Source organism: Leuciscus leuciscus (genome assembly GCF_965113295.1).
Source record: "Leuciscus leuciscus genome assembly, chromosome: 24".
NCBI lineage: Eukaryota > Metazoa > Chordata > Actinopteri > Cypriniformes > Leuciscidae > Leuciscus > Leuciscus leuciscus.
The window spans coordinates 19,525,938-19,553,215 of NC_138723.1; the positions used below are offsets into that span (position 1 = coordinate 19,525,938).

At 38.6% G+C, this 27,278-nt stretch overlaps 3 protein-coding genes across 3 annotated transcripts in view; 1 reads left to right on the top strand and 2 right to left on the bottom strand.

Moving 5' to 3' along the window:
- The first annotated feature begins 98 nt into the window (after positions 1 to 98).
- On the top strand, positions 99 to 18,491 carry jhy (junctional cadherin complex regulator). The gene is made up of 8 exons (XM_082157099.1): positions 99 to 733; positions 5,825 to 6,353; positions 10,292 to 10,396; positions 11,640 to 12,169; positions 13,090 to 13,375; positions 14,941 to 15,027; positions 15,545 to 15,679; positions 17,929 to 18,491. The coding sequence occupies exons 1-8, from the start codon at positions 396 to 398 to the stop codon at positions 18,112 to 18,114; spliced, it is 2,196 nt and encodes a 731-aa protein (XP_082013225.1). The 5' UTR covers positions 99 to 395; the 3' UTR covers positions 18,115 to 18,491.
- Positions 18,492 to 21,085: 2,594 nt separating this feature from the next.
- Positions 21,086 to 23,237, bottom strand: bsx (brain-specific homeobox; the record flags this gene model as incomplete). The annotated part of the gene is made up of 3 exons (XM_082157584.1): positions 21,086 to 21,857; positions 21,979 to 22,169; positions 22,985 to 23,237. The coding sequence occupies 3 exons, from the start codon at positions 23,235 to 23,237 to the stop codon at positions 21,618 to 21,620; spliced, it is 684 nt and encodes a 227-aa protein (XP_082013710.1). The 3' UTR covers positions 21,086 to 21,617.
- A 2,550-nt stretch (positions 23,238 to 25,787) lies between these two features.
- Positions 25,788 to 27,278, bottom strand: part of lim2.1 (lens intrinsic membrane protein 2.1) — a 41,253-nt gene continuing 39,762 nt past the window's right edge. Inside the window, exons 5-6 of the mRNA XM_082158301.1 lie at positions 26,282 to 26,416; positions 25,788 to 26,008 (exon numbers count right to left, since the gene is read on the bottom strand). Coding sequence (XP_082014427.1) covers positions 25,947 to 26,008; positions 26,282 to 26,416 — 197 coding nt within the window. The 3' untranslated portion in view covers positions 25,788 to 25,946. The remainder of the gene's footprint in view (positions 26,009 to 26,281; positions 26,417 to 27,278) is intronic.

The window sequence follows — 27,278 nt, forward strand, 5'->3', positions numbered from 1 at the left end:
ATAGTTCTGCGCATGCGCGGACAGCCGTGGCGTCTAGGTTTCCACGGCAACAGTTCAGCAAACGAAACGTTACCAGAGCCCGTCATTCTCTGACGTTACCTGACAATGAACGACTCATCTTTCGATATAGATCGCAGGTAAAAATGATAAAATCTGGAGCATATCTATGGATTTGTGTATGAGGTAATGTTTTGATGCTACAGAATTGATTTACATTGTCAGTTTTTAAAAAGGCCTTTGCACATATTAACAACATAGGCTACACACAGCTGAATTGAAACGACAGTCAGTCAACAACCGAATGAACTTTCAACATTTAACGAAAATGTCGCTTAATTGCTGAATTAAACTGAAAATAAAGCTGTTTTTATCACTCCTACTGTTGATTTTGCGACATGAAGACGATCGTCTTTGAGCAACAACGCCATCATGAGCTCAACGGGCCTGAGGCGCTGAAACAGTCAAAAGTAAAATTGAACATGACCAAAGACTCTAGTCCAAGGGATAATGTGCCCGATTTACAGCTGATGTGTGATTCCCTAGAGTCAGATACTGAGAGTTTGGTGCAGGAGAAGGAGTACCAGCGAGAGCTTCAGATGCGCAGTGACCTCCTCTCTGCTGAGAGCTTCAAACAACATTGTGCTGAGAATGACAGCGAGGAAGAGCATCTTGATGTTTATGATAGTCTGGATCTGAAACCAAGACGGGTAAAGGGACCACATGAGCCACTGAGGTAAAACAACAGTGCTACAGAGCTCATTTCCTGTGATGCAAAATGCTATTTCATCCTGTATAATTGTTGTTATACAGGAGGTTTCATGACCTCATATTAATTGAGAGACTACATTGGATATTGGATATTTTCAAAAGGATAGTCCACCCAAAACATAAAAATTCTGTCATCATTTATTGACCCTCATGTCTTTTCAAACCAGTTGGACATTCTTTCTTCTGTGGAACATGAAGCAGATATTTTTGAGAAATGTCAGCGTTTTTCCCCCACACAATGGAAGTCAGTAGTAACCAAAACAGTTTTTTTTTACCAACATTCTTCAAAACATCTTCTATGTGTTCCACAGAAGAAATTTGGAATTTGGAGGTTTGGAATGACACGAGGGTGAGTAAATTATGACCGTGATTTAAAAATGGTTTGAAGTTTGCAAGGAATGGTGACCCTTACACATTCTAAAATCCTAATGTTAATATCCATGTAATTTGTGAGCTACGCAATTGCAGATGGCTGTTTGTCAAGTCGATGCTGTATTTTAATAAACAACATCCTTACTACTCCTAAATGCTTTTGTAGAGTGTAACGGGGTTCAGACAGATGTTATGGGAAGAAGGAGGCGGGAACCGGCGGACATTCAAACATATTTAATAAATAAATACACAAATACAAAAATGAAAGTAAAAGCCAGCAGCCCCTCACGGACGACTGCTGGCAACACAAACAGAAACAAAACATGAACTAAAAATCAGGCCTGTCCTCTCTCGCTCTTCACTGTCGTCGCTCCTCCTTTATGCTTCCGCTCCTCCGTGAGAGATGCGAGACCGGTGCGTCGCGCAGGTGTCACTCATTTGCAATCACGCCACCGGCCTCGTGCCGTTCTCCCACGGCCCTCGACCTCGTCCTGCTCGCCACATACCCCCATCGCCCCTCGCAGGCCGGGGGGTACCACCGAGGCTGCGCCTACTCCCCCCCCCTCCCCGGGAGGACCGATCACGGCGGCTGCGGTACCTGGGGGTATGGACAGACGAGGCGAGAGTACAGGAGACGGAAGCATGAGGAGCGACAGAGACGAGAGAGGGGAGAGAGAGAAAAAAAAAAAAAAAAAAAATCTTTGATCCGGTTCCCGGACACACTGCCACTCGGCCCTCAACCAGCTGAGAGACTCACTCGCGGTGCCATGCGATGGTACTGGACATCCGTTGGGGGACGGCTCGACGCTCCTCCGCCTCCTGGCGGACGGCGATGGCTCCTCCTGTCGAGGGCAGCCGGCAGCGAGCCTCCCGTCCCCTGCTCCGCCCCCATCATGGCCGACGGCAACAGGCTCCGGGCCTCCGGCCCACGGCGAACGGGAGCGACTCCTCCGCTCCCTCGCGGATGGCAGCCATCCCTCCTCGACCCAGGAGGACGGCAGCGAGCTCTCCGTCCCACCTGATCTTCTTTCGATCCAGCACCATCGCCTCGGGCAGCAATCGGCGGCCGACGCTCCCTCGTGCTGCCCGACCTCCTCAGCACCGCGATTCCTCCCAGCAGCGAGGGCTCTCCGACAGCGTGTCCCTCCTTCTTCCCGGGTTTCGGCACCAATGTAACGGGGTTCAGACAGATGTTATGGGAAGAAGGAGGCGGGAACCGGCGGACATTCAAACATATTTAATAAATAAATACACAAATACAAAAATGAAAGTAAAAGCCAGCAGCCCCTCACGGACGACTGCTGGCAACACAAACAGAAACAAAACATGAACTAAAAATCAGGCCTGTCCTCTCTCGCTCTTCACTGTCGTCGCTCCTCCTTTATGCTTCCGCTCCTCCGTGAGAGATGCGAGACCGGTGCGTCGCGCAGGTGTCACTCATTTGCAATCACGCCACCGGCCTCGTGCCGTTCTCCCACGGCCCTCGACCTCGTCCTGCTCGCCACATAGAGGTTTCATACATCTGTTATCATAATATGCTCTCTGTCAAGCAAATCCAGTTCCCAAAGCTCTGAGGCCTGTTGCATGAAGCCAGTTTCAGTTGCTACCCAGGAAAGCTTGAGATTAGTTTGAGCAAACTCTGTTTTTTCTGGCTCAAGAAGGTGGATTGGTTTTTAGCGGTGTTCATCACCATGGACTTATGCTACACAGAGCAGGTTTTATTCTGGGTTAGAGATCTCAAACCAAAACCAGATCAAACAGCTGTGAGCAAAGTGACATATATCTGATTGAAAAAATTGTCTGTCTTTTGCCAAGTAGTGGCCACTGCAGAGTCAAATGACGTACAGCTCCACCTCTCTGGACGTCTAGGGGGAGCTGGACGTCACACTTCACCCATGGCTCTGCAGTGAGCAGCCTTTGTCATTTTCTGTTAATTATTAATGAATTATTATTAATATTAGTATATCCATATAATCATTATATAAATTGACAATTAATATACAAATTAGCATTAAAATGTATATACACACACACACACACACACACACACACACTGAGAGCATTTAAAATGATTAAGCTTAAGTTTTTTATTTTTAGCTTGTTGTGGACTGATATAAATTATTATTTAAACTCATATCAAATGCATTGATATAGACTGATGTTTTCTTTTAGCTGCTTTCTCAAACTTTCACTGCAGTGTTTATTCCTGACTTGTAAACGCATTTAAATTTATGACATTTTTCATAACTATCTCAAAATCTTCGACATAGAAGTGAATTGCACTGGCGCTCTCACGAAAATTGAATTAAACCGATGCTCTCCATGTTCCGTGTGATTGGCTGTTCGCTGCATGTGTTGCACTTTCAGGTGCATGTGCTTTCGATGTAATTGGAAACTCTGGATTAAACCTGAGTTGACAGAGAATGTTGTGAACCTGAGCTAAACCAGGTTGTATTTGTTTGCTTTTGTCAACTCTAAACCTACAATGAAACTCAGAGTTTGTTCAACTAGCTTCATGCAACAGGCCTCTGGTGTGCTGGTGATGACCAAATTAAAGAATATGTTGGGTTCTTTCATTTTTTTCAGTTCTTGAGCAGAAACAGGTCTGATAGCAACCTGATAACCTCTGTATGGTTGGATTCAGTCTATGATCATAATAAAGTTACCTTTTGCTTTAGTTGCACATCTAATATTTATTGTCAGCTGCTTTAAAGTTACCTGTAACTAGATCCAGAGGTCAAAAGTACAGAAGAATGAGCCAAGCAATAGACTTTCCAGGATCATAACTGTCTCACTTAAGGTGTGTCTTCCATCTGCTATAATCTATTTTTCACATGTAAAACTTAGGTAAAATGTTTTAAATGTACTAAGAAAGGCAATACAGGCAAGCATTCATGTATTAGGTTGTAGGCTAAGAACCGTGTATCAATGAGAGTGAATTTCCTATCGAATGTCCCTCTGTTTTGAATGTCAAGTTTAGCTTCTGTTGCTAAAATAAACTGAATAAACAACGCCAATAAACCTTATTCACAGATTTTTTACGGGAATTAAATCGAGGCTGTGAGGGATCGACATATCTCTTCAGTGAGTGTCCTGTTATTTAATGTGTTTTTGGATTGTTCTGCTGACAAAACACTGCGAAAATATATTTCCAAGAAGTTTAAATTGACAAAAAACTCCAGACAATGTAAGCTGAGGAAAATTTCAAGTGATTTAGGAGCTTTACACAGCTTTTTACAGCAGATGCCACTGAAAACAAGTGTATCCCTAACAGCCTCGCTTTTATACCTGTCATGGCGCTGCTCTGAATAAGGTCTATACTGACAAAAAAACTAAATGAAAGACATCACCAAAAAAAAATGACTGAGTTTTTTTGTGTTTAGCGGCTCTGCAAACAGCCGAGATGACTGACAGCTTTTATTCGCATGTCTAATAGATAATGACAGTCTTTGAAAATGATGTTTGCGCTTGCATTTTAATTGAGCCGAAATACCCACTAATGTTTGTACTTTCCAAACAAGTACCCTCATTTAGGGAAAATTAGATTTTTAGTTTGCAGGATGTTACCACAATAAGGTCTCATTCAGCAGTCTGTTAAAAAGCAGTTGCTTTGTTGCCAATGAATGAACGAGCTCTCTGCGCTGCCGGAACACAGATTGCTGGAATCTGAAGTGTGGATCACTGCATCTGTCTCCACTCCTTCATCTCCAGCCCAACTGTTGTGTCCGCCACTCAAAACCTGCCTCGGGATAAAAACGGGAGGCGTTTGTTTTAATTTTTTTGCAGACTGATAGCCGATGCGCTGAAGAGGTACTTAACCTCATGCACAGTTTTTTTCATAATGGTTATGGCAAACCTTGACAAAGACTTTATTGTCGAAGCAAAGCAGCTCCCTCATAATATTTTCATGCTCAAGAATGAAATCCTGCGAATTAATGGCATGCAGCAATATTTAACATAATATCATTGAAGCTAATAACTACCCATTTAGTTTACATCCTCTTTACTGCACACATTGTCTTTAAAGAGACTCAAGTGTCGCATTCAGAATGAAACGAGTCTGTGTTTCCTATTGGATTTAATTCTGACACATTTATATTAACACAAGAGAGACTTTGCATGTTAATGACCCCGTCACAGCTGCGAGCCCACGGCGCATTCTCAAGACCATGTCGGTGGAATCATTACAGAGCCATTCCTTGCCCTTTGCCCTCATTGGCTGAAGTGCCATGCATCCAGGCAGCCTCGTATTTGGCATCATGGGATGTGAAGAGCATCTTGTACTATTCAGAGGCACACAACAAAGAGGCACTCTTCTAATTATTTTAATGAGATCTTTTCATCCAATGATGCTAGGAGCACATTAGGTTGTAGTTTGAACCTATTTCATATGTTTGAATTAGCCATTTGCAAAACTATCCCCAAATTGTGGTCTTCAGACCCATAGTCATTAGAGGTAAGAGAAGACGGTGGGGGGAGAGAATAGAACACGCTATTACCATTTCGCTTCGGCTGAGAAGTGTATCTGATTTTTTTTCCTTGTGTTTTGATGGCTGTTTGAGGCATTCAGACTGTCTTACTGACAATGCCGAAAGCACTAAATGGGACGTACCCAGCCTGCTCTTCAATTTAAAGCTAAGTGTTTATGACTTATTTCTTCTTAACTCTTTTTGAAATATTTCAGACAAACTCCCCCTGAAGATGAATACGCATACTTGCGCTACGACCCAAACTGGAGGAAGAATCAGGAAGGGGCTCAGGTCTTCAACCAGCTAAACGAGAGACTTTCTCTCGACTCGTTTGAGGGGTCTGAAGATAGTATTGAACCTTTGGAGAACTTTTCTCTAGGTAGCAGGCAAGATTATGTCGTTGTCAGTAATCCACCCACAGCTCAGATGGAAAAAACTTTATCCCAGCCACCTTCACCTCCTTTCCACCTGCACCCACAACAGGAAGAAATTCTCGAGACCCCCGAATCAAAAAGTTCTTCCATGTCCTCTGAAGGCACAGCATGGGATGATGGAAAGCATCTGAATGTCAAATCAGTTTCTCCCCAGAAGACAAGATCACAACATCTTTCTGATCTGAGGCCAGTCAGAGATAAGAAACACATTGTGGAGCGTAACAAAGCAACTCTTGGTATCAACACACATAAGCAGGGGTCTTACCTGAAAGCTCATCAACATAAGGATAAACCAGATGAGACAAAGCAAGTAAGTATTTTTGGAACATTCCCCCCATTTAAGAAAAAGAATAGGTTTATTTTTTCTCTCTGACATAATTTATTCTCTTCTATAGATATTGCATGATTAAATTTAGCTTATACCATATACTATGTATATGAAGTGTCAAAATCAAAAAAGTTCATCAAAGTTGTCCTAAGACAAGAACGGGTATTGTTAAAAATTCATGTACAACTTTGATGAAAGGTTTTGATCCACTTTAAATGTTGACTACTGTTTTTGACTGGAAGCATTGGTGACCAAATTGAAGTCTCATGGCTAACCACTAGAGGGTGGACTAACACAGCATACTGGCACAGCGTCCTCAATGTCAGATAGTGGGTAGTTTAGGCCCAAGGCTAGTGTAATTCCATAGACATTTTCATGCGAATGATGACTCCATTCATAAAATAATTTTTAATTACCCAATATCCTGAATGAAGTATCGCTATCATTTTTTAAAATGTAATTCACCATTAATTTGAATAACTACATAATGACTGTTGTCTTGTTTTGTTAATTTTTGTATTCACCTGTTATATTTTTTAGAAGCCATAAAGTATTTAAGTTAACTGAAGTTACAAGCACTTAAGTATTTAAGTTATGTTAACTTAAGTTAACTGCATATCACAAGTTGTGAATATGCATTTAATAAGCAGTGTATCTAGTCTAGAGACATTCCTCATGTTTTGGATTGTATATAAATATTCACAATTTTTAACGCACAAACAAGGCCATATCATGATCTGACCTTTATCTTTTAATCTGAATAAGTGACCTTGGTGTTTTCATTGCTCCTGGTTTTAAGGAGACTACACTGCCTGTGTCACGGAAATTAATTTGGCAGACACAGAGTCTTCAGATGGAGCAGAGAGAAGAGAATGAATCATGTCTGTCTATGTAGTGCCTATTATGAGTTGATCTGCACAACAGTGGCTGTTAAGAACATCAGAGGGGCATGGTTACCAATAGGCTCTTAGTTATCAGTGCACCTGGCCCAGGGTATAATTGGCAGGGTTGGCTTGTCTGCACACTGTGGCTCATGTGTATTTGCTAAATTTAAGACCTTACCCAGCCCATCTGAGCCCAGTCCCACCTTAATGTCTCACATCAGCTACATTAGCATAGTGAAGAGCCGTTAGCATTGTGACATGGTAAACAGAGCAAAGCTCTCCCCGCTTTAGATGGTGCCCTGAATGCACCAGCGGTGCCCTGGTATGAATTCAGCGCATTGTCTTTCCAAGAAATATGGTGCTCTGTCAAATTCCGTTTACAAGGCAGCATTGTAAGTCTTAAAGATTCGGCTCATTGACAAATGTTTATTTTGAGTTTATTTATATTTCACATCCCTTGAAAAAAAGTGGCAACTTCCCCAAGAAGAAAAGGAAAATTTCTATATAGTCTTGTTTATTTTATTCTGTATGAGAGTAAATTTCAGTCAAGATCATTTAAAAAGATTAAGAGATGTAAACCTGTATAGATTTTTCTGAAAAGCCACTGAAAAGGATTGACAGATATGGATAACTCATTGTGAACAGGTTGTAATACTTGAAATTCCTTGTATTATTCCAAGAGAGTAAACAAATGTTTGTTTGTTCATGAAAATGATCAGTCAGATAAAGTTTTTCCCCAGGTAAGGATTAATGGAATGTATTTAAATATGATTATTAAACCATCCTGGGCACAAATAAAGATATGAAATATATCAGTATTTTTGTTGTTGTTGCACAGAACATTGATATTGATTTTTAAAATTATGTTAGAATGAAAGACTTGGAAATTCTTAAACACGTGAATGTCTAAATTCTTTCAAGAAATCAGTTCTTCGTGGCAGATTATCATACAACAAGGCTTTTGCAGTACACCGTAACACATGAAGGGCAATCATAATTCTTTGGCCACTTGGTTAAAGTTTTGCTTTTTTTGTCATTTGCCTACTATGAGAGAGAGCACAAAACCTCATGCCTTCCGTTCGTTATGTAGCTAAGCGCCTGCTCGTAAATTTGATACACAGCCTTTACTTTTGCCCTTTTTTTCTGGCCCCGTTTCCTTCAAAGGGAATAAAAAGCCCCTCAGCTCCCATCAGTTTTCAACATCATTATCAGAGCGTCTGTTGGGCTTTTAAAAAGCCACTATTTACTCTTTCACAAACCCCTAACTCCCGATAATTAGCCGTGTTATTAAATGTACACAATCTCATAATGCACCAACTTCCTACCGGCATGTGTGGGAGTGATGATGAGCTCCAGCAGAGACCCCTTTGATAAAGACAGAAGTAGCAGTGCAATCTTCTGCCATTGCACTCAGCCCCAATCCCTCGTCATCCCCCAGACCCTCACTTCAAAGCCAGAAACATAATGTACAATCTCTTAATAGCTCTAGACCAAGGCTCCGCGGCTCTCTGCCACTGTATACCCTACCTCAGTGTAAACACCTAATCAAGATTGCCTGGGCGGTCACAATAGCAACCAAATGCAATTCAAGAATTGCGGCCCTTTGAAGTCTTCATCGCAAAAGCTGTGTTTCCCAGTCTTGAGGAAAATGGCAAGCTCCAATCGTCTGACTTTGTTGTGCCACGTCTCGCCCCAAGAGGCAATTACGGGCCCCAATTTAACAGAATAGGTATTACACAGCTTATGAAGCTCAAAATGCAATTTTGTTTGATCATTTCCTCAATTTGATTGAGATTATTAAAATGGCAGACAAAAGGCAGTGGTCGTGGATGGGGCAGAGGTTGTGGCCTGCTGCGGCTAAGAGGACATGAAGGGCAGGTCTGTGATGTCTGCTACTCACACACCTGTTACAGCACAGCTCAATCTCTCTACTCGAAATGATACTTGCCCGATACAGGAAAATGAGCTGGATGCGCAGACTCCTATTAACCGTGCAGCATAACAAACAACGGATATTGCAATACATTTTTGTCCCAATAGATATTTTCATTTATAATGAGGATCGCTGCTATGGACATTTGCGCATTGCCTGCTCGTTGTTTTGCAATGCTGTTTTTTGGTGCGATTTCCAAACTTTATTTCACAGAGTCCAATTGCTGTATAAAAATATAAACATCCATCCATCCATCTTTTTGGAACCACTAATTGAAGACCACTGGTGCTGGTGTTTCACAAATCAGTTCCTTGCGCACATGGCCTTTCGTTAAATACATAGACCAGCATGGCTGCCTGTTTATTGATGGATATGTTACAACTCAATCCACTCACAGCTTCATGTGTCTCTTTGACCTTCCTCTATTCACGCTTTCAGAATTAGCCGCATGCATTCAGGGAAGCCGCAAGCTGTCAATACCATTGATCGCTGAGAATTGTCCTCAGCAGCCAAAGTGACTGGAAGTTTACTAAATGATTTTCATTACAGCATTAGCTGTAGATATTCCGCCTCTGAACGGGTACATTAAGAAAAATTGAGAGAGTGCACTGATGTAACGTGGATGTATCTAGACACTTATCTCCGAGAGAATCATTTTAAAGAGAATCAATAGAACACTCTTCTTGACACATGTAGGTCGGTTCAGAGGAGCTGTGGATAGTAATTAAGAATAAAAAGTTGATCATAAAAAGCCAATTGAATTGTTAAGTTTGCCAGACACTCAGGGTCGAATAATTTTATAGACAAACCTGACTGGCTGTCAGCGCCGTTTTTGAGTAGGTGGATGATAAATTACAACTGTCAGCACATGTTTACACCAAAAGCGGCATGTAATTTATCGCCCAGCCATTTCTTCTCATTCTCACGGATGTCTTTGTTTCGGTCTCTCTGTGCACAGTTCACCCCTGTTGTTTGCAGTCAATACTTGAATAAAAATGTGAGGCTAAATAATAGCATTTCATCTACATGGCAACAGGTGAATTGGTAAAAGGAGGCTTATCAAGCAGTCACACCCCTGACCCTTCTTTCTTCTCTTCCCACAGCCCAGGAAAACCTCTTACGAGACTATCAGCGCTCGTAGCCCGGAGAGTCAAGACAATGTCCGGGATCCCGAGCTGATGTGGCTCCAAAAAACACAAAAACTGAAGGTAGAGAGCTCACTTTATTGATTCCATCCATCTCTATCTGTGCAGACGTAGGTGGGGCTGCTTGGCACAACCCATTGGCCTAATGCATAACAGTCTGCGAGGGCTTCCTCTCAAGATGAAAATGTCTGCACAGTGGGCACACTGTCACCCGGGATTTCATTTCTGCTGTGATGGACGCAATTTCTGATAGAGTTGTTCAGGCACAATGGAGCCTCTGAAATGTCTTGAAAAGGAGCCTGTGCCGAGGAAAGAGGGGGAATGGAGAAGCATCATTATTTTGAGCACTTGAACGGTCACCTTAATGCCGGCAAGCAGAGGAGTGTAAATATTTTCCCATTAAGAATGGTGCAAGCTGGTGTTGGCTAAATCAGAGGCATTACATGCTGAGGCACAGTTCCAGACCTCACAAGAATAATGTCCGTCGGTCCCCCATGCATGCCAGGCTCGCCACAAAGAAACATTATATAAATGCTCCTGTCTTTCTTTCCTCTCGTTCATGACAATAGCTGTGAAGCCACGGTTATATAAGGACATATCTCTGCTCAATAGGATGGATTCTTTCAGCCCTTGCCCTGACATAGTTAGAATTAGAGTGCGTGGGACACTATTGGCTAAACCTTTGTCATGCTTGCATTTGTTATTTAATATTTAAGGGGCATTATTTTGTGCAAATGGATTTTGCCTAAAGAGCCCTCATCATATTTGGGGAAAGTATTCCATTTATTCTAATTTCATTCTTTTTGTGCCTTCAGACTTTGAAAAACAGCATCCAGAATTTAGCTTCGTCATCTTAACGCAGAATCCATTTTAAGTGTCAGATTTTTGGCTTGCTTAGTTGGGGTTTAAAATACTGATGGATTTTGCAACATCAATACTGTTATTGAACTGAACTGAATCAACACTGAATTGACTTGGGCTGAATAACGACACTATTGTCTTTCTGTAGAGCTGCTTATAGCTGAATTGAACTTGAACTTCATAATTGATTGACTTTTCACAGCAAATCAACTGAACCAACTCTGAACTGACTTGAGCTGAATAATGACACTATTGTCCTTTTAGAGCTGCTTTACTGCAGAATTTGAATTTGTCTCATATTTGATGAAGTTTGCATCAGTGATTCTGTAATTTTCCTGTTTATGATTGTGAAGGTGCTCTGAAACAATCTGTATTGTAAGTATTGTAAGTATTAATTGACTTGAGATTTTAAATCAATCTTTATTTTTTCCCCTTACTATTGCAGAGCCATAAAGAGAGGAAGGAACCGAAGAGGTGGGAGCGAACCAGCAACCACCAAGATCAGCTCAAGCCACCGGTTCCTGAATCCAAACCCAGAGCACACCTTAAACCCCAGGACTCTGAGGAAACTCCAGTGGTCTACACCCATGATCCACCACAACACCAGTCTGGACTTCAATCTCACAGTCATGCTTCACCAACCTTCAAACTTAACATAAACCTCCACACACCTGCCAATCCAGCACAGCCACTGAATCTTTCCCAGAAAGAGACCATTTTAACGCTCGTTTCTCAAGCACTGCAATGGGACAGGCCTGATCTGTTTAATCCACCCTTTTTACAACAAGGTTATCACTCTGTGCTACCCAATTCAGAAGGGCAGATGGGATTAGCTCCAAAAGCTGTTGTATCTTCCCCAACCCCCCACTCTGGAGTGGTATACGCTGTGGACAGAAGTGTTCCCCAGAGGCATGCTGGGAAACCTCTTACCAATGCATTTGAAAATTCATCATTCAAGAATCACAACAGACTCAGGCAAGTCCACAAACATACTTTATGAAAGTATCCCAACATGAACCCACAGTATCAAGTGTGCATATTTATAGTATGTTCATACACTAGCCTATATTGTTTTTAAGGCTGAGGTGTGTCATTTTTAGTCCAGCTTAATGTGGATGTTTGATGGTCATATTTTGTCCTACCTGTTAATTTATTTTTAAAAAATGGATTAAACATACAATTCATACATATAATGATCAGTACACCTATTCTATAATAAGAATGTTTAAGAATTTTAAAACATTCTTATTATAGAATAGGTGTACTGAAATCATTATATGTATGAATTGTATGTTTAATCCATTTTAAACAAGTCTTTTTTTGGCAGCATTAAGTAAAAAATGCCAGGGTGATACAACTGTTGTGGGGTCACAATGGAAAAAAAGAATTATCATAAATGATTAAGAAATCCTGAAGTATGATTTGTGAGGCATGATCTTTTATTATTATTTCTTATAATTTTTTTTGTAACAAAATGGCTTCACACCAACAAAAAATATGTACACAAAAAATACATAAAACAGGAAATTATATTATTGAGAGGACCCCTGCAGACACTCATGAGTATGGTCTCTTAAAACGTCATATAAAATAACCAAGGCAAGGTTTGTTCAGAGAGTAAATTTTCTATCCAAAATACTTAATGATATTTATGTATTTATTTATTAAAAAAAGGACTTTTACCATGAACAATATATATTTTTAGTCTTTTTTTTTTTTTTGACTTTTTTTTTGACTTTTATTAATACCATTTGGTGCCACTAATGCTACAGAAATTACACACTGCAGGTTTAAATACATTGATTTTATTGGTGTTAACTTTAATAATAAATTTAGAGCATGCAAAACATGTTCCCTAAGCCTTGGCATTCATGATGTGCTCCATGTTTCTGTAGGATACCAATACTAAAATTGCCCACATCTCCTCAAGTGGAGGCCAGCCACTATCCACCTGAGCTTTTGCCCAATGATGAGGAGAGCGTGGGACCCTTTGTGCTCCCAACGCAGATCTCTGCTCCTTACACGGTGCTGCCCCCTATAGGACGAGCTAACGGCAGCGACACAGAACTCGGCTCGGATAGATCAGAACAGCAGCTGAATCCAATCCACAGAAGCAGCTCAGAAGGTTACCTTTCACAAATGGAAAAACTCAGACAGCTGAAGGCTAAAACAAATTATACGGTGTGTATATCAGTGTGCTTTGCGTTCATGCATCATGTATCTAGTCCAATCCTGCTCCTGGAGGGCCACTGTCCTGCAGAGTTTAGCTTCAGCCTAAATTAAAACACATGTACCAGCTATTCAAGGTCTTACTAGGCATTCTAGAAACTTCCAGGCAGGTGTGTTGAGGCAAGATGGATCTAATCTCTGCAGGACAGTGGCCGTCCAGGACTGAGTTTGGACACACCTTGTCTAGTATGACACTTTTAGCATCTTACAGCCTGACACTACTTAGCTAAAAACAGGGTTTCGAAAAAATTTGAAATATTTAAACAATTTCAAATATAAAATTCCATTTATGATATATTGATATATTGTTTCACAGTGTAAATAAATGAAATGATACACAGCAAAGTAATCATAAAAAATAAAAAAACTGATTTAAACCCACATGGCACAATTCTTGTAATAATTAGCAATATAGCAAAACAAATAGCTCAATGACTTCAACGTCCTGTTTATACTTTGTAACCATCTTTAAGTTGCCATGACAGTATCTCAATGGGGCCTGGTGCAGATGTAACGATTATTGTGTGGGCCGATTCAGACAGCAGGTTAATTGTATAAGTAATTGAAGACACTCTTAATTGCAATGAGATGATGATATAAGGCACGGTCACAAAGACGACATTGAAAAGCGTTAGAGGATAAGGTGATTAAGCAGCACCCCCGTCTGTGCGGACCAGGGCTGGTAAGATGGTGATTTGCATTTAATGATAGCCTCTTTGTCCTCTAGCACCTTGAGCTCTGCAGGAAAGTCTCTCTTAGGAACAGACGTACTCAACAACAACGTGCGACGGCCACCATTTACATTGATAGAATATTTAAGTTTACTCAACAGTTGTGTTAGTTCGCATAAAAATACAAATTCCGTCATCATTTATTTGTCCATACAATGAAAGTCAATGGGGTCCAAATTTTGGACCCCATTGACTTTCATTGTATGGACAAAAACTTTTACTAAATGGATTAAAAAACACTGAGATGTTTTTCAAAATATATTCTTTTGTGTTTTACAGTAAAAAGAAAGTTATAGAGGTTTGAAGTAAATAAAACAGTATTTTATAACATAGATCAGTAAAGTGTTCAGTGCTGCATGAAGACGTCACAATTTAAGGGTCATTATGTCATGGAACACATCCACTTGATGCTGTGTCCGGATTATACGGTTCTTACACCATAAAACAGATTGCTTTCCTGGGAGAAGCTTGATCTCCTCACCTTGATGTGCCCGCCATCATGTCTCATAGGATTATGGGATAAATTTGTAAAACAGCTAGTGTGGCAGCCCAAGGGGAAGCAGATCAGAGTGGAAAACAGCCATCCTGCAGTGTCCATGACCAATGGCTGAGCCTTGAGAACCTGAAGGAGCCTGACCCGATTAGCGCTTTTGTTTGTGGATTGTTGCATGAGTGCACCTTAAGATCAAGACAGTTTCTCCTACTTTTTCTCACAATATCTTTGCTGTTTATAACAGTTATGCGGATAGTGCATAAATATTTATGCGTTACAAAATGTCTTCTCAGGCTTATACGCTAAAGGACTACAAATGCATGAAACAGGAGGTGAAGCTTGGAGGTCTTGGACCAACAAACACAATACCAGAAGCTGTGGTAAATACTCACTTCAGATTGTATAAAGACTTAAGCATCTGACGATATTCATAAATAATGTTGTTAAATCTGAATAATTTGTGTGTGGAGTTATATGAAAGAGACTCAATGGATAATTGGTGCTCTCTTTGTTGAATATTGATTTAGCTAATCCCTAATTGCTACGTCCAATTGTCAAGTATGGCCGTGTCTCAATAACCCCCTCTTTTCATTTCCTCATGAATTTAAAAGACTTGTGTTACTGAACACAATGGAAATGGACCAACTAATCTAATGAGCATAGCCCTCAAAAAGCAAAAAGAGCTCGGCTGATGTAAAATGTTTATGTTTTTTTACCGCTCACAGCCTGGGAGAGGTGTTAACACTGATTCTGGAGGGATGATGAGTTTTATTTGCAGCTGTTGAGTAGCTTCATGGATGGATGTACAAAGAAACAGAGGGGCCTTAGGAGAGAAATGGCTTAGGTAATTAAAGCTCCCTTTTGTAATCTTGCTGCTCTTTCTTTCACTGCTGTCAGGCAGAGAAAATTAGACGACAGAAGCTGTATTCAAATGTGATCCGCGAACAGAACAAGAAGATAAGTAGGATTCCATCTCTGTCAGCCAAGGACCCAGTGGGCAATGACAACAAGGACACCGTTCCCAGGAGGAAGGTATAGGAGAATCTCATTCTTAAAAACATGAGCTTTACTTAAAGTGATGGTTCACCCAAAAATTATAATTCTCTCATAATTACTCACCCTCATGTTCTTTTAAACCCATAAGACGTTCGTTCACTAATGAACATATTTTTGATGAAATCTGAGAGCTTTCTGTCCCTCCGTTTGTACTCAACTGACAATTTGACGCCTTAAAACAGTTTATAAAGAGATCGTAAAACGAATCCGTATGAATTGAGCTCGTTAGTCTAAATTTGTTTGTAGTCTAAATCTGTAAACAGATTTAATTTAGGCTTTTATTCACATATAAACATAAAAACGAAATCTAGACGCACCCTAGCGGCAGCAAAATGTATTTTGCAGCCAGGGTAGTCTAGCAACTCTCCGTTGACTTTCGGAGCTGTAAAACCTAAATTGGGTCAGGCCAATCACATCGTGTATAGAGTAGGCGGGGCGGGCTTAACATAATGATAACAGAGTTGCGACGGTTCCCTGCTACTTCAAAACAAAGAATGGCGGCTGCTGGCGAACAGTCTTTCGAATCGGCTTTGGCCGTGACTCTGGAGGACTTGGAGTTAAAGGGATAGTTCACTTTGAAATTAAATTTTGGTATGTTTTAGCTTACCTCAAGGGCATCCAAGATGTAGGTGTCTTTTTTTCCGCAGTAGTTTCAATTTTGATATTTTTAGGTCAAACCGTTCTTGTCTGTCAGTCATATAATGCAGGTCGATGGTCACCACCTCAAAGAGCATGCACAGAGTCCAAATAAAAACAATACTCTATCGTCCAAATTAAACAATTCCCCATCGTAAGTACACATTGATTGCCCAAGACACGAAACGAGCGGTTTGTGTGAGAAAACGAACAGAATTTATATAGTTTTTACCTCTTGAACACAGCTGCGTCCAAATGATCTGAGAGCGCGGGCGGGTATATATACACTAGATGTCGCATTGGCTACGGTTTCGCAGAACCGCTCGTTTCGTGTCTTGGGCAATCAATGTGTACTTACGATGGGGAATTGTTTAATTTGGACGATAGAGTATTGTTTTAATTTGGACTCTGTGCATGCTCTTTGAGACAGTGACCTTCGACCTGCATTATATGACTGACAGACAAGAACGGTTTGACCTAAAAATATAAAAATTGAAACTACTGCGGAAAAAAAGACACCTACATCTTGGATGCCCTTGTGGTAAGCTAAAACATACCAAAATTTAATTTCAAAGTGAACTATCCCTTTAAGTTTTTCTTTGAGCAAAGAACATTAAGTCATTCTTAAAAAAGGAAGATGTGTTCGTAGTTTTGCCGGCCAGATTCAAAAAGTTGAATCTATCGACTAACGTTAGCAAAGAGTATAGAAGGTACTTCTATACTCTTTGACGTTAGCTCCGCTGTTGGGAAAACGCTCTGGTTGGTTGAAGTGCTGTCCTATTGCGTGCAGAGTGAATTTGAAAGACAGACGTTTATTCCGCCCCTCGGATTGAGCCGTGTCTATGGTGAGTTGCCAGACCTAACATCTTGATGTAGGTCTGGCTTGCCAGGCTAATATAAACATTGATCAGCGAACATAAACAGAAGCTCAACTGAACCTGCTTGACACGCGCACCTTTGCTTTTGAAGAACCTGGAAATGTGAAAAGGGTCAATTGTTTCTTGAGGAAGCTCAAATGTTCTGCGTAACACACAAGAATGAACCTACTTGAGTTTTCGTTTACCACAACTGATGTGTGAGTTGATATATATATGAATATGTCAATAAAAGCCTAAATTCAATCTGTTCATCATATAAAGCGATCAAGTCTCTTCAGAAATTTTGGACTAAACCGTTCAGTTTATATGGATTATTTTTACGATGTCTTTATGAATTTTTTGAAGTGTCAAAATGGTAGTTGCGTAGCTGTCAACGGAGGGACAGAAAACTCTCAGATTTCATCAAAAATGTCTTAATTTGTTTTCCGAAGATGAATGAAAGTCTTACAGGTTTGGAAAGACATGAGGGTGAGTAATTAATGACAGAATTTTTATTTTTGGGTGAACTATCCCTTTAATTCGTAAATCATATATCTTGCATCCAGAGTGGTTTACATGTGTATATGTCTTTATTTATTTATTTATTTATTATTAATAGAATATTTAAATTGTGGCTATAACCTTCATGTGGATATTATATATATATATATATATATATATATATATATATCATTCAATCTCAAATCATTTTTGCAATTTCATTTTGACCAGGCTTTAGAATATGCCAAAACTATTGCAAAGCCCAAACCCTCTCCAAAGACAAAGGACAGAAACGGAGAGCAGCCCCAGAATCCTCAGGAAACGGACCCAATCCATCTGGCCACTCTGGAGATGTTGAGACGGCACGAGGATGAGAAACGTGCCGTGGCTCGCTTCAGAAACATTCATGCCATTTAATCTAAAGCCTTTATTCACTAAGATGCAACAGGCATATTAGTTCTGTTAACTGCGCTTCTATAGAATCCTTATTTTTCCTTGCTTTAACTTTGTGTGTACTGTATATATACCTAATACTTCTTGTAATCCTGCTCATTTGCAAAGCACTGAAAGTGGAACAGGTGTGTAGCACATAATCCACTGCTTAGTGATTCCCAAAATTTTTTTTTGATATATAAAGAAATCTAGAATGAAATGCTGTGGGGTTTTCTTTCTTAGCTTTGCATTATCCTGCTATTTTCCCCTTGTTTCAATAGGTCTGTGCACAAGAGCACCAATCTCTTCAAGCACACCTGGATGCACCATTAACCCAGTGTAACGTGCCGTTTTCTGTCAGTTCCCGGCTATTAGTCTGATTATATCCACTTTCGCCTGCCCTTTTCTTTCACCGAGAGAAAAAAATAGGTCAAATAAGGATGACACTTTGAAGCCTCCCTTATTAGAGCCCCACAAACTTGTTTTCTGTATTTAAAGTGATAATTTCCCCCCTAAAACAAGCTCAAGCACCTATTTCTTTAATGGAAGCTTTAGATCGTTATCAAAGAGCTATTTACTCCTATGTAATATTTTAATTAGATTATAGCCTCTATTTAACCCATCATGTCTGCTTTGATACTCTGCGTTTTCAGTGTTAAGCCTCAGAGGCGAGGCTAATAAATGCTGGACCTTTTGAATTAATGAGAAATGTTGCCTTTCCAGACCGACTCTCTTTGCATCTTTTTTTTCCTCTCTCTCTTTCTGTGTTTCCTGCCATTGAAATCAGTTAATTGAAGGGGTCTCTCTCAACCGCACATGAAGGAGGTTGAATTAGCATCCCTTTTTACGGATTGGGAGACTGAGGCAGGCTTTGATCTGTGGACAGTGCTGAAGGAGGCGGCAGGCCCCTGAAAATGAGCTGATGGCTCTGCTATTAGAGCAACATGCAGATGCGTCCATGTGTTGCAAAACGCTTAATCTTTTAATTGATCACCTTCCGCACGGCCTATTCTCTTGCAGTGTTTTATTCCCCCCCGCTAAATCAGAATCACGTTTTGAAAACGACATGAATTGCTTTTCAAAGGATGGAAGTGTGCCACATACCCTGTTAGAGTTTTATTTATTTATTTAAAGGACTGTTGCCATAACGCTATAAACGTGAGCAACCCCTTGCTACACGTTAACATTGTAGATATTTTATCAAAAAAATTTTCAGCTTTAGATTTATTTTCTAATAAAAATTCATGTTTGGTTATTTATGGACACCTGTTGAGTCTTAAAGTATGCTTTAAGACGAGTAAATATATTTTTTGTATTATTAAAACTGAAGAGCGAATTAGTTTGTGGCCTCCCTAATCAAGACCTATCCCAACTCAAAGAGGTTAAAAAGATATGTATCCTTTTTGTAATTTTTTTTTTTTTTTTTTTTACCTAAACATTTTTTTCATTAAGTTCGCGCACATATAGTTCGTGTCAACAGCGTTTCGCGCACAGAAATCGGGTTTGAGTGGGTAGGTAACCATAGCAACACTTGCGATCGCTGTCTGCATCGGACGGTATCCTACCTTTTTGTAGGCTTAACGAAAGTAGGCCTATTCTACTGTATTTATTTATTATCACTGTTATTATCCACCTTATTTTGGAATATATATATATTAAAATACGATTCGCTAAACTTCCGATTCGCGCCTAGCTATTGGTAAATAACTAGAAGAGCAACAAAGTGCCGTAAACGGTTTAAACTTATATATTTGTGCTACTAACCAGTGTGTTTCATGATAATGAAATTAAAATAATATAACAATTTAAATTCTGCAAAATAAAGCAGTATTTTTTTGTACAGGCAAAATCAAAATGACACCGGAAGCCAGACACATTCAAGTTACAAATGACCGCGCGAAAAACAAGGTGGATAGATCTTAAGTGTTGTAAAAACGGTTTGATAACTGCACAACGAGCACTGAAATATGAAAATTACGGACAGAAATTCTTCTTAAACGAATAATTGTAATTAAATGCAGGCCAAGTCTTTTTTTAAATCGCGAAAAATGAAAGCGACCCTAACATAACACCAAGCCCATAGTGAAGACAGTAGAGGCATTATAAAACTGAATTTAACATATCATAGGTGAAGGAATAGTCAATAATATATACAATGTGAGTTTACAAAGGACAAATTGATGTCTATCGATTGTCCAATAACAATTCCAATGATCAAGGACCAATTCCAAACCCACAATATAAAAATATGCTCATCATACATTCAGGCTCAGATCTCTGCTGCACGATCAAGAACAGGGATTTATTCCGTTAAAAACTAACCACTGAGAACAGGCTGAGTCAGTCCCATTATTTATGTATTAAGTTTGTATAAATAATAAAGAAAAGCTTATTAAATCAATAATAGACGAGAAACAAAAATCAGAGATAAATGTGCCATTTTGTAGCTATGATACAAGCAGTTGTTTATTGACAAATCGATCAATTTTATTCCACGCGCTTTCTTATTATTTTTATTCGGCCAATATTACTCTTATTTTGTTAATGTTATTATTACTGTTGTAATGTAATAATTAGTAGCCTACCATTCGTTACTCTTCACTTAAACATAAAAGTTCCAAAATGGGGTTTTCTCAGCGATGCCATTGAAGAACCATTTTTGGTTCCCCAAAGAACCTTTCAGTGAACAGTTCTTAAAAGAACTCTTTTTTTTGTCATTGTCAAGAACATTTTAATAATCTAAAGAACTTTTTCCCCCCACTTTAAAGAAACTTTTGTGCAATGGAAAGATTCCATGGATGTAAAAGTTTCTTCAAAGAACCATCGATGACAATAAATAACATTTATTTTAAGAGTGTTAGTGCTCGAAATTGTAATTACGCGCAGCTTTCATGAATTGAATGAAATATTGAATTCATAGGCTTTCAAAGCACAAAGAAAGAAGACGCTGCTCGTTTAAGGATTATCTTAGATAATTCACTCAATATACATTGTTTATATACATTATTAGTTTTAACAAATGACAAGTCACAGTTTTAGAGTTCATAAATATGTCAGTCCACATGCCAAACAAAACAACCAATATCATCCCGCGAAAGTGCTGAAAATGTAAAATGTTACACTTCAATTGGAATGAAAATTAATTGTTACATTTCTTGAATGATTATTTAGCAAGTAAATATCATAAATCTATTTACAGATTGTCAGTACATTACGTACCATTAATTCCACATTTACAAAAATGATCAGAGTCGTCAGTCACAAAGCCATAACTATTGTGAAAATGATAATAATGATAATAATAATAATAATAATGCTGAATGACCACGCATTATTTTTATGTCCTTCAGGTATCCAAAAAAATTCTTAAGCGCTTGAACAGTAGCTATATAGTCTGATGTAAAAAACAAAACAAAAAAACTATATATAATTTCCTATCTAAAAAATTAATATGTAATTTTTTGTTGTTGTTCATGAGGGTGATAATACTAAAGTAAATGTTCAGGAGAGCAAATGTCATCTTCAATATCGACATCATCTTCATTGTCGTCCAGCGTGTATCTGTCCGGACTCATGCCGTTTTTACCGTCTGTACTTTTCTCGTGCATTTCGCTCTCGCTCGTGTTCTCCAGCGATCTGTCTACATCATTTGGGGTTTTCTGGTCGTCTTGTGTTTTCCTCAGCTGTTTTTTATGCTTCATCCTTCGGTTCTGAAACCAGGTCTTTACCTGCGTAAGGCAAACGATGTACATGCCTTAATAAACTCCTGATTCGTTAAAATTGTATGTAAACACATATAAGATCTTGAAAATTACGTCTGGATTCGTAAACAATATTTAACGTCATTACCTGTGTTTCCGATAGACTGAGCGCCGTAGCCAGTTCCACGCGCTCAGGTGTGGACAGATATCTCTGGATCTCGAACCTTTTCTCGAGTCCTGATAACTGTGAGTCTGAGAACACTGTTCTGGCCTTTCTGCGTCTGCAGTGCTTCCCTGGTAATTCCGGATGATGCTGAAATAATGCAGGCATCTGCATTCCTTTTGCAATGGAAACATATTGATAATCATTAATTCTTCAATATCTTGCAGCCTTACAGTAAACTTTTCACGTTTATATTTCAACCTATTTTAAGGACCCAAGTGAATTAAAAATGAGTTTTAAGTAGAAAAAAGTGTAAAAATAAATATACACACAATATAAGTTGGAAAAAATAAGACGTTTTAATAGAAATTATTTTTAAACATCGGTTAGAAAAAATACAGATTTTTTTTTATCGATAGGCGATTTTTAATAAATAAAATCATACAGTTGTTATTATTATTAGTTATTAATATTATTTTATATTTATATTTACTCAGAGAAATAACATGGTTCTTTAATCTATGAATATAACCTTTCACTGTAAAAATATGTACAACTGTTACTAAGGATTAATTCTTTCGAATTCTAACTAAAAATATTGCCTTAAAAATTACATCTAGTCAGATATATTGAACCACATTAAATTATAATTTTTACTTTAAATGTTTCAACAAGAATCACATTTAGGTTCATTTGCAGCATAGGCCTATTTTTAACTAAACAATTAGGGTTCAGTTTATGGAATGCTTTTTAAAATATTAACTGGCATGTAGGCCTGCATTTTAATGATTTTTATGTTTATTTTATGTTATAGCGGTCATATCTTGACAAAAAATATGTTTATGTTATAGCGGTCATATCTTGAAAAAAAATACATCAATTTGTGAGCACCAATACATGCATTAAATGCACAAAAATATTAAGTGTCCTAATAATATGCATTATTTCTTAATGTAAATATTTGAGTTTAAATTTAGCGTTGGCTACTTACCGGATGCGAAAAAGTACGGATGGTGTTCAGGTTTGTGTAGTGGATGATGCGGATGAGGAGCCAGGATCGGTGTAGGCATAAGGGGATATCCATACTCTAAAAGAGGCATCCGGGAGGCAAGAGAGTTTGAAAAGGGCGAGGGAAACACCTCTCGCAAAGGTTTAGGCTTATGTAGTAAAATATCTTCAATGAAGAACGACGTTGACCTTTGAGTCGGCATCTGGGGGACCGGAGATGTGTAGTTCAGATTCATTTCAAAACTTTTTGTAGAAAACACGGGCAATTCCGTGAGGCTTTTTAGATGCCTGTGTCGCAAACAAAATCACTCAGTTGGTCCCAGTCTTCAGGAGCTTAAAAGCGGAAACGTAGTCTTCGTTGGCAACCTGTGCACGCTGGTACAGGTATACATTACTATTTATTTGGATCGAGACTGACAGCAGCAAATCAGGAAGTAGATTAGCACTCAGCCAATAGCGCGAGGGCTGGGCGGAGAATGGAATGAGTTCTTTATGGATTAATTATGCGGGCGGCGGGAGGAACGGCAGGGACAGGGTCGCTCGATCCCCGTGGTGCTGAAAAAGCCTCGCTACAAGAGCCTTGTTCCCGCAACAGTCACTCAGACATAAGCCTGCACTTTCACTGTACACTGGCTTAAAAGGCGCGTGGACCTGTCAAGAACCTTAACAAAGGACTAACACTGGCTGATTGCGTTTAAAGAATTCAGAATAATGCACAGCATGCACCTGTTACAATCCATTTGAAGCTCCTGTTACGACAGTTGCAATTTAAATGGTCTCCGCGAGTTCTGATTCAACCCTGTTTGTTGGATTGTTATCTCATTTTTAAAATAACCGAACATCACAAATGATCGTGGATATAATAATAATGATAATAAAAATAAGCTTGTTATAGGCTATTTAAAACGGATTACATCAGCTGCAATTTGTGTCAGTTACGAATGCTATAGCGAGAGTTCTGTAGCCTATTGTTATTAAAATAACCCTACATAAATAAACAATTATGTGTTAAGGACATAGGCCTACACATGTGACAATGTTTGCCATTTTAAATGGTTTCCAATGCCGCTTCTGTCAGTTACGACCGTTACCATTTAAATGTTCCCTCTCGCTGCATGCTAACTCGGATTTCTGTAGGCTATAAACCAGAAAAAGTAAAGTAAAAAAAAAAAAAAAAAAAAATTAGAGCATGATAGGGGTATTTACAAATCATAAAGGTAACAACTCACCACTTAGTACTTATGTGAAAGAGTAAAATGCTTTTTCTATAGGCTATCGATAACAACGTGACTGAAGTAGCCTAGCCTATAATGTTTAGGAGAACTGTGTCTGTGGTTCTAATTTCTTGGCGTTTTCTTATTTCATTTATTGGTGAGCATGTGTGTGGTGTAATTTTTATTATTATTTCATGTTACGGTACAGGGCAACAGGGCTTCTATGAAATGGGATTTAATTGTAGATATTGAAATCTGCGAGGATACAAGTGTGCTTCAGTTCCGTCTCAACTGATGGAGCGGTAATTTGTTGATATCGTGTTGTCATCACATCTGCAATCACGGGGGCTAATGGTAAAAGTGTTTCATTATTGGCAGAAGTCTTGCAGCAATACTATTAGGTAATTAGGTTGGATGTTAGAGCGAAAGTAGTAATCCTCGACCGCAGGATTTCCATTTGATCTGATGGGTTAGAAGAACAAATTAATTAATAGATTTAATTGGTCACGAAAACATAGTATTCCTGCAAATGTGAAATATGGCTTCATTAGTACTATCTCTTCTACAAAAAGAGAAGATCCTCTAAATTACAATAGGAGTTGCTCAGTTTGAATGAGTTTCATGTAATGGGCATATCTCTCACGAACGCATGCACTGATCTTACTGATTTATTAGTTTGTATTTGTAAAGTAGCCTAGCATATAAGTAGGCTAGTCTACAGCATGAGATTCCTATCAAATGTTTTTGTTTTAAATTAACCATTTTGTGGGGTTTATGTTCAAAACTAGTAAAATGATCAATTTATCTTGTTTCAATGATGCTTAAGCATTTAATTTTTTACTGTTCCTGAAAACAATATAAAATATCGATTAAGAAAATGATTTCGTGCAGTGTATGCAAATTTACTCAAGCGATGTAATGTGATTTTGGAGCACTGCAATCGAAACCTTTTATTAACTGGCACCTGCGCTCCACACTGCTAACGAATCACGGGAAACAAGTTGCTTTTATGGCAAAATGCGAAAGTAAATGTACTAATGGTGATGGAATCGCCTTTACTTGAGAAGTCGATAGAATCCGCACCCATGCAGAGGCAGTTAAGCAGCTTTTAATAGCCATTTAATCAAGTGAAATTGGGAGACAGCACGCCACTGCGTCACACCCAAGTGGTGCTTTTCTGTAAGAAGCTTGTGGCATTAGCTCGCGCACCTAAGAGCAGTTTACCAACTAGACTAACTTATTGTGTAATGCCAAGTCCTTATGTATCTTAAAATATAGTTTGATACTTTGCACACGCGAAGTACCGTTAAAAAACTTGAAAATGACCTGATCACTCTTCTAAATTTATTTACATAAAACCACGTATATTTTATATTCTGGGTAGTATCAATGTTTATTGTATTGAATTTTCTTTGGATGACTGCAGAACCCCATTGTTTTATTGAAAGAAATTACAAAAGAAACACATGAAGAAAGGATTGAAGGAGAAATAAATAGAAAGATGTATATTATTTTGAATGTTTTTTTTTATTTGATGTTCAGATTCTCCACCAGTTGTTTTGTACAGTTTTTCATAATATAGAAAAAAAAATTGTTAGTGTTCACACATTGTTATACTAGCCTATCTATAATTCTTTATTTAACAATTTCTTTGTTCTTTTTTTTTCATGACCTAATGGTGTTTTGGTGCTAGAGTGGCTTCCAATATTGGTGATAATAAAGCCCAGTCTTCTAGTGAGGATTGGAGGTTCTGGGGCATTCATGCATCCGGTATGCACACATATACAAAATACCTAAATAAAAAACAACAAAAAAACAACCACATTAATTGAAGTAAAAAGCAGTTTGTGTTGTTTAGTTCAGTATAAACAGATTCAAAAGCAATTTACCTCCCTTAATAAGATTTTTCAACAACAACAATTTAAAAAATAAATATAAAATTAGTTGAGTGTAAAAGTACATTACATTTAAATCATATGAATGTTTTATTTTTTTTGTGTGAAAAATATAAAGAAATGAAATAGTTAATTTAAAGGTGCGTTTTTTTTTTTAACGACTATCATTACCTGAAAAGAAAGTGAGCACAACAGACACCCAGCCAATGATGTAAGACCAGGAGAACCTCCAGTTACCATAGCGTTTACCATAGTAATTTATTGTAACTCCTGTGTACACAGCCATGGCCAGAAACACAAAAAAGCCTTGTGGGGGAAAAGGAGAGAACAGGATTAAATAAAAATAAGATGTGATTAAATAAATAAATTTAACAAAATGATTAAATATAAATATTTAATATTGTAGTATTTTTCATATTTTTTATTTAACAAAACATCATAATTTCCATGTTCCACAAATTGCAGGTTAATTTATTTAACGGGAAAGTTCACCCCAAAAACAAAAATTATGTTATTAATTACTCACCCTCATGTCGTTTCTTTTTGATCAAATCTGAGAGCTTTCATTCTGTCCCTCTGTTGAAAGCTATGCAACTACCACTTTGACGCTACAAAAAGTTAATAAAGAGCTCATAAAACTAATCCATATTAATCAAGTGGTTTAGTCAAAATTTTCTGAAGAGATTCGATCACTTTATATGAAGAACAGATTTAATTTAGGCTTTTATTGACATAAACATTGATCAGCGAACATAAACAGAAGCTCAACTGAACCAGAATGTACCATATTGGTTCTTGCTGAAGCTCAAACGTGCTGCGTAACATGAAAACAAACCTCATTGGTTCTTGCTGAAGCTCAAACGTGCTGCGTAACACGAGAACGAACCTCATTGGTTCTTGCTGAAGCTCAAACATGCTGCGTAACACGAGAACGAACCTCATTGGTTCTTGCTGAAACTCAAACGTGCTGCGTAACACGAGAATGAACCTCATTGGTTCTTGCTGAAACTCAAACGTGCTGCGTAACACGAGAATGAACCTCATTGGTTTTCGCACTTCAAGCGAACATGCTTGAGCTTCCGTTTACCACAACTGATGTGTGAGTTGATGAATGTTTATGTGAATAAAAGCATATGAAATCAAATAAAGCCATTGTGTCTCTTCAGAA

What these genes read in the sequence shown, in the direction of transcription:
- jhy (XM_082157099.1), top strand. Translation starts at nt 396, where the DNA reads ATGAAGACGATCGTCTTTGAGCAACAACGCCATCATGAGCTCAACGGG. An exon ending in GGACCACATGAGCCACTGAG is followed by an intron (nt 734 to 5,824) that starts GTAAAACAACAG and finishes GAAATATTTCAG; the next exon opens with ACAAACTCCCCCTGAAGATG. An exon ending in AAGAATCACAACAGACTCAG is followed by an intron (nt 12,170 to 13,089) that starts GCAAGTCCACAA and finishes ATGTTTCTGTAG; the next exon opens with GATACCAATACTAAAATTGC.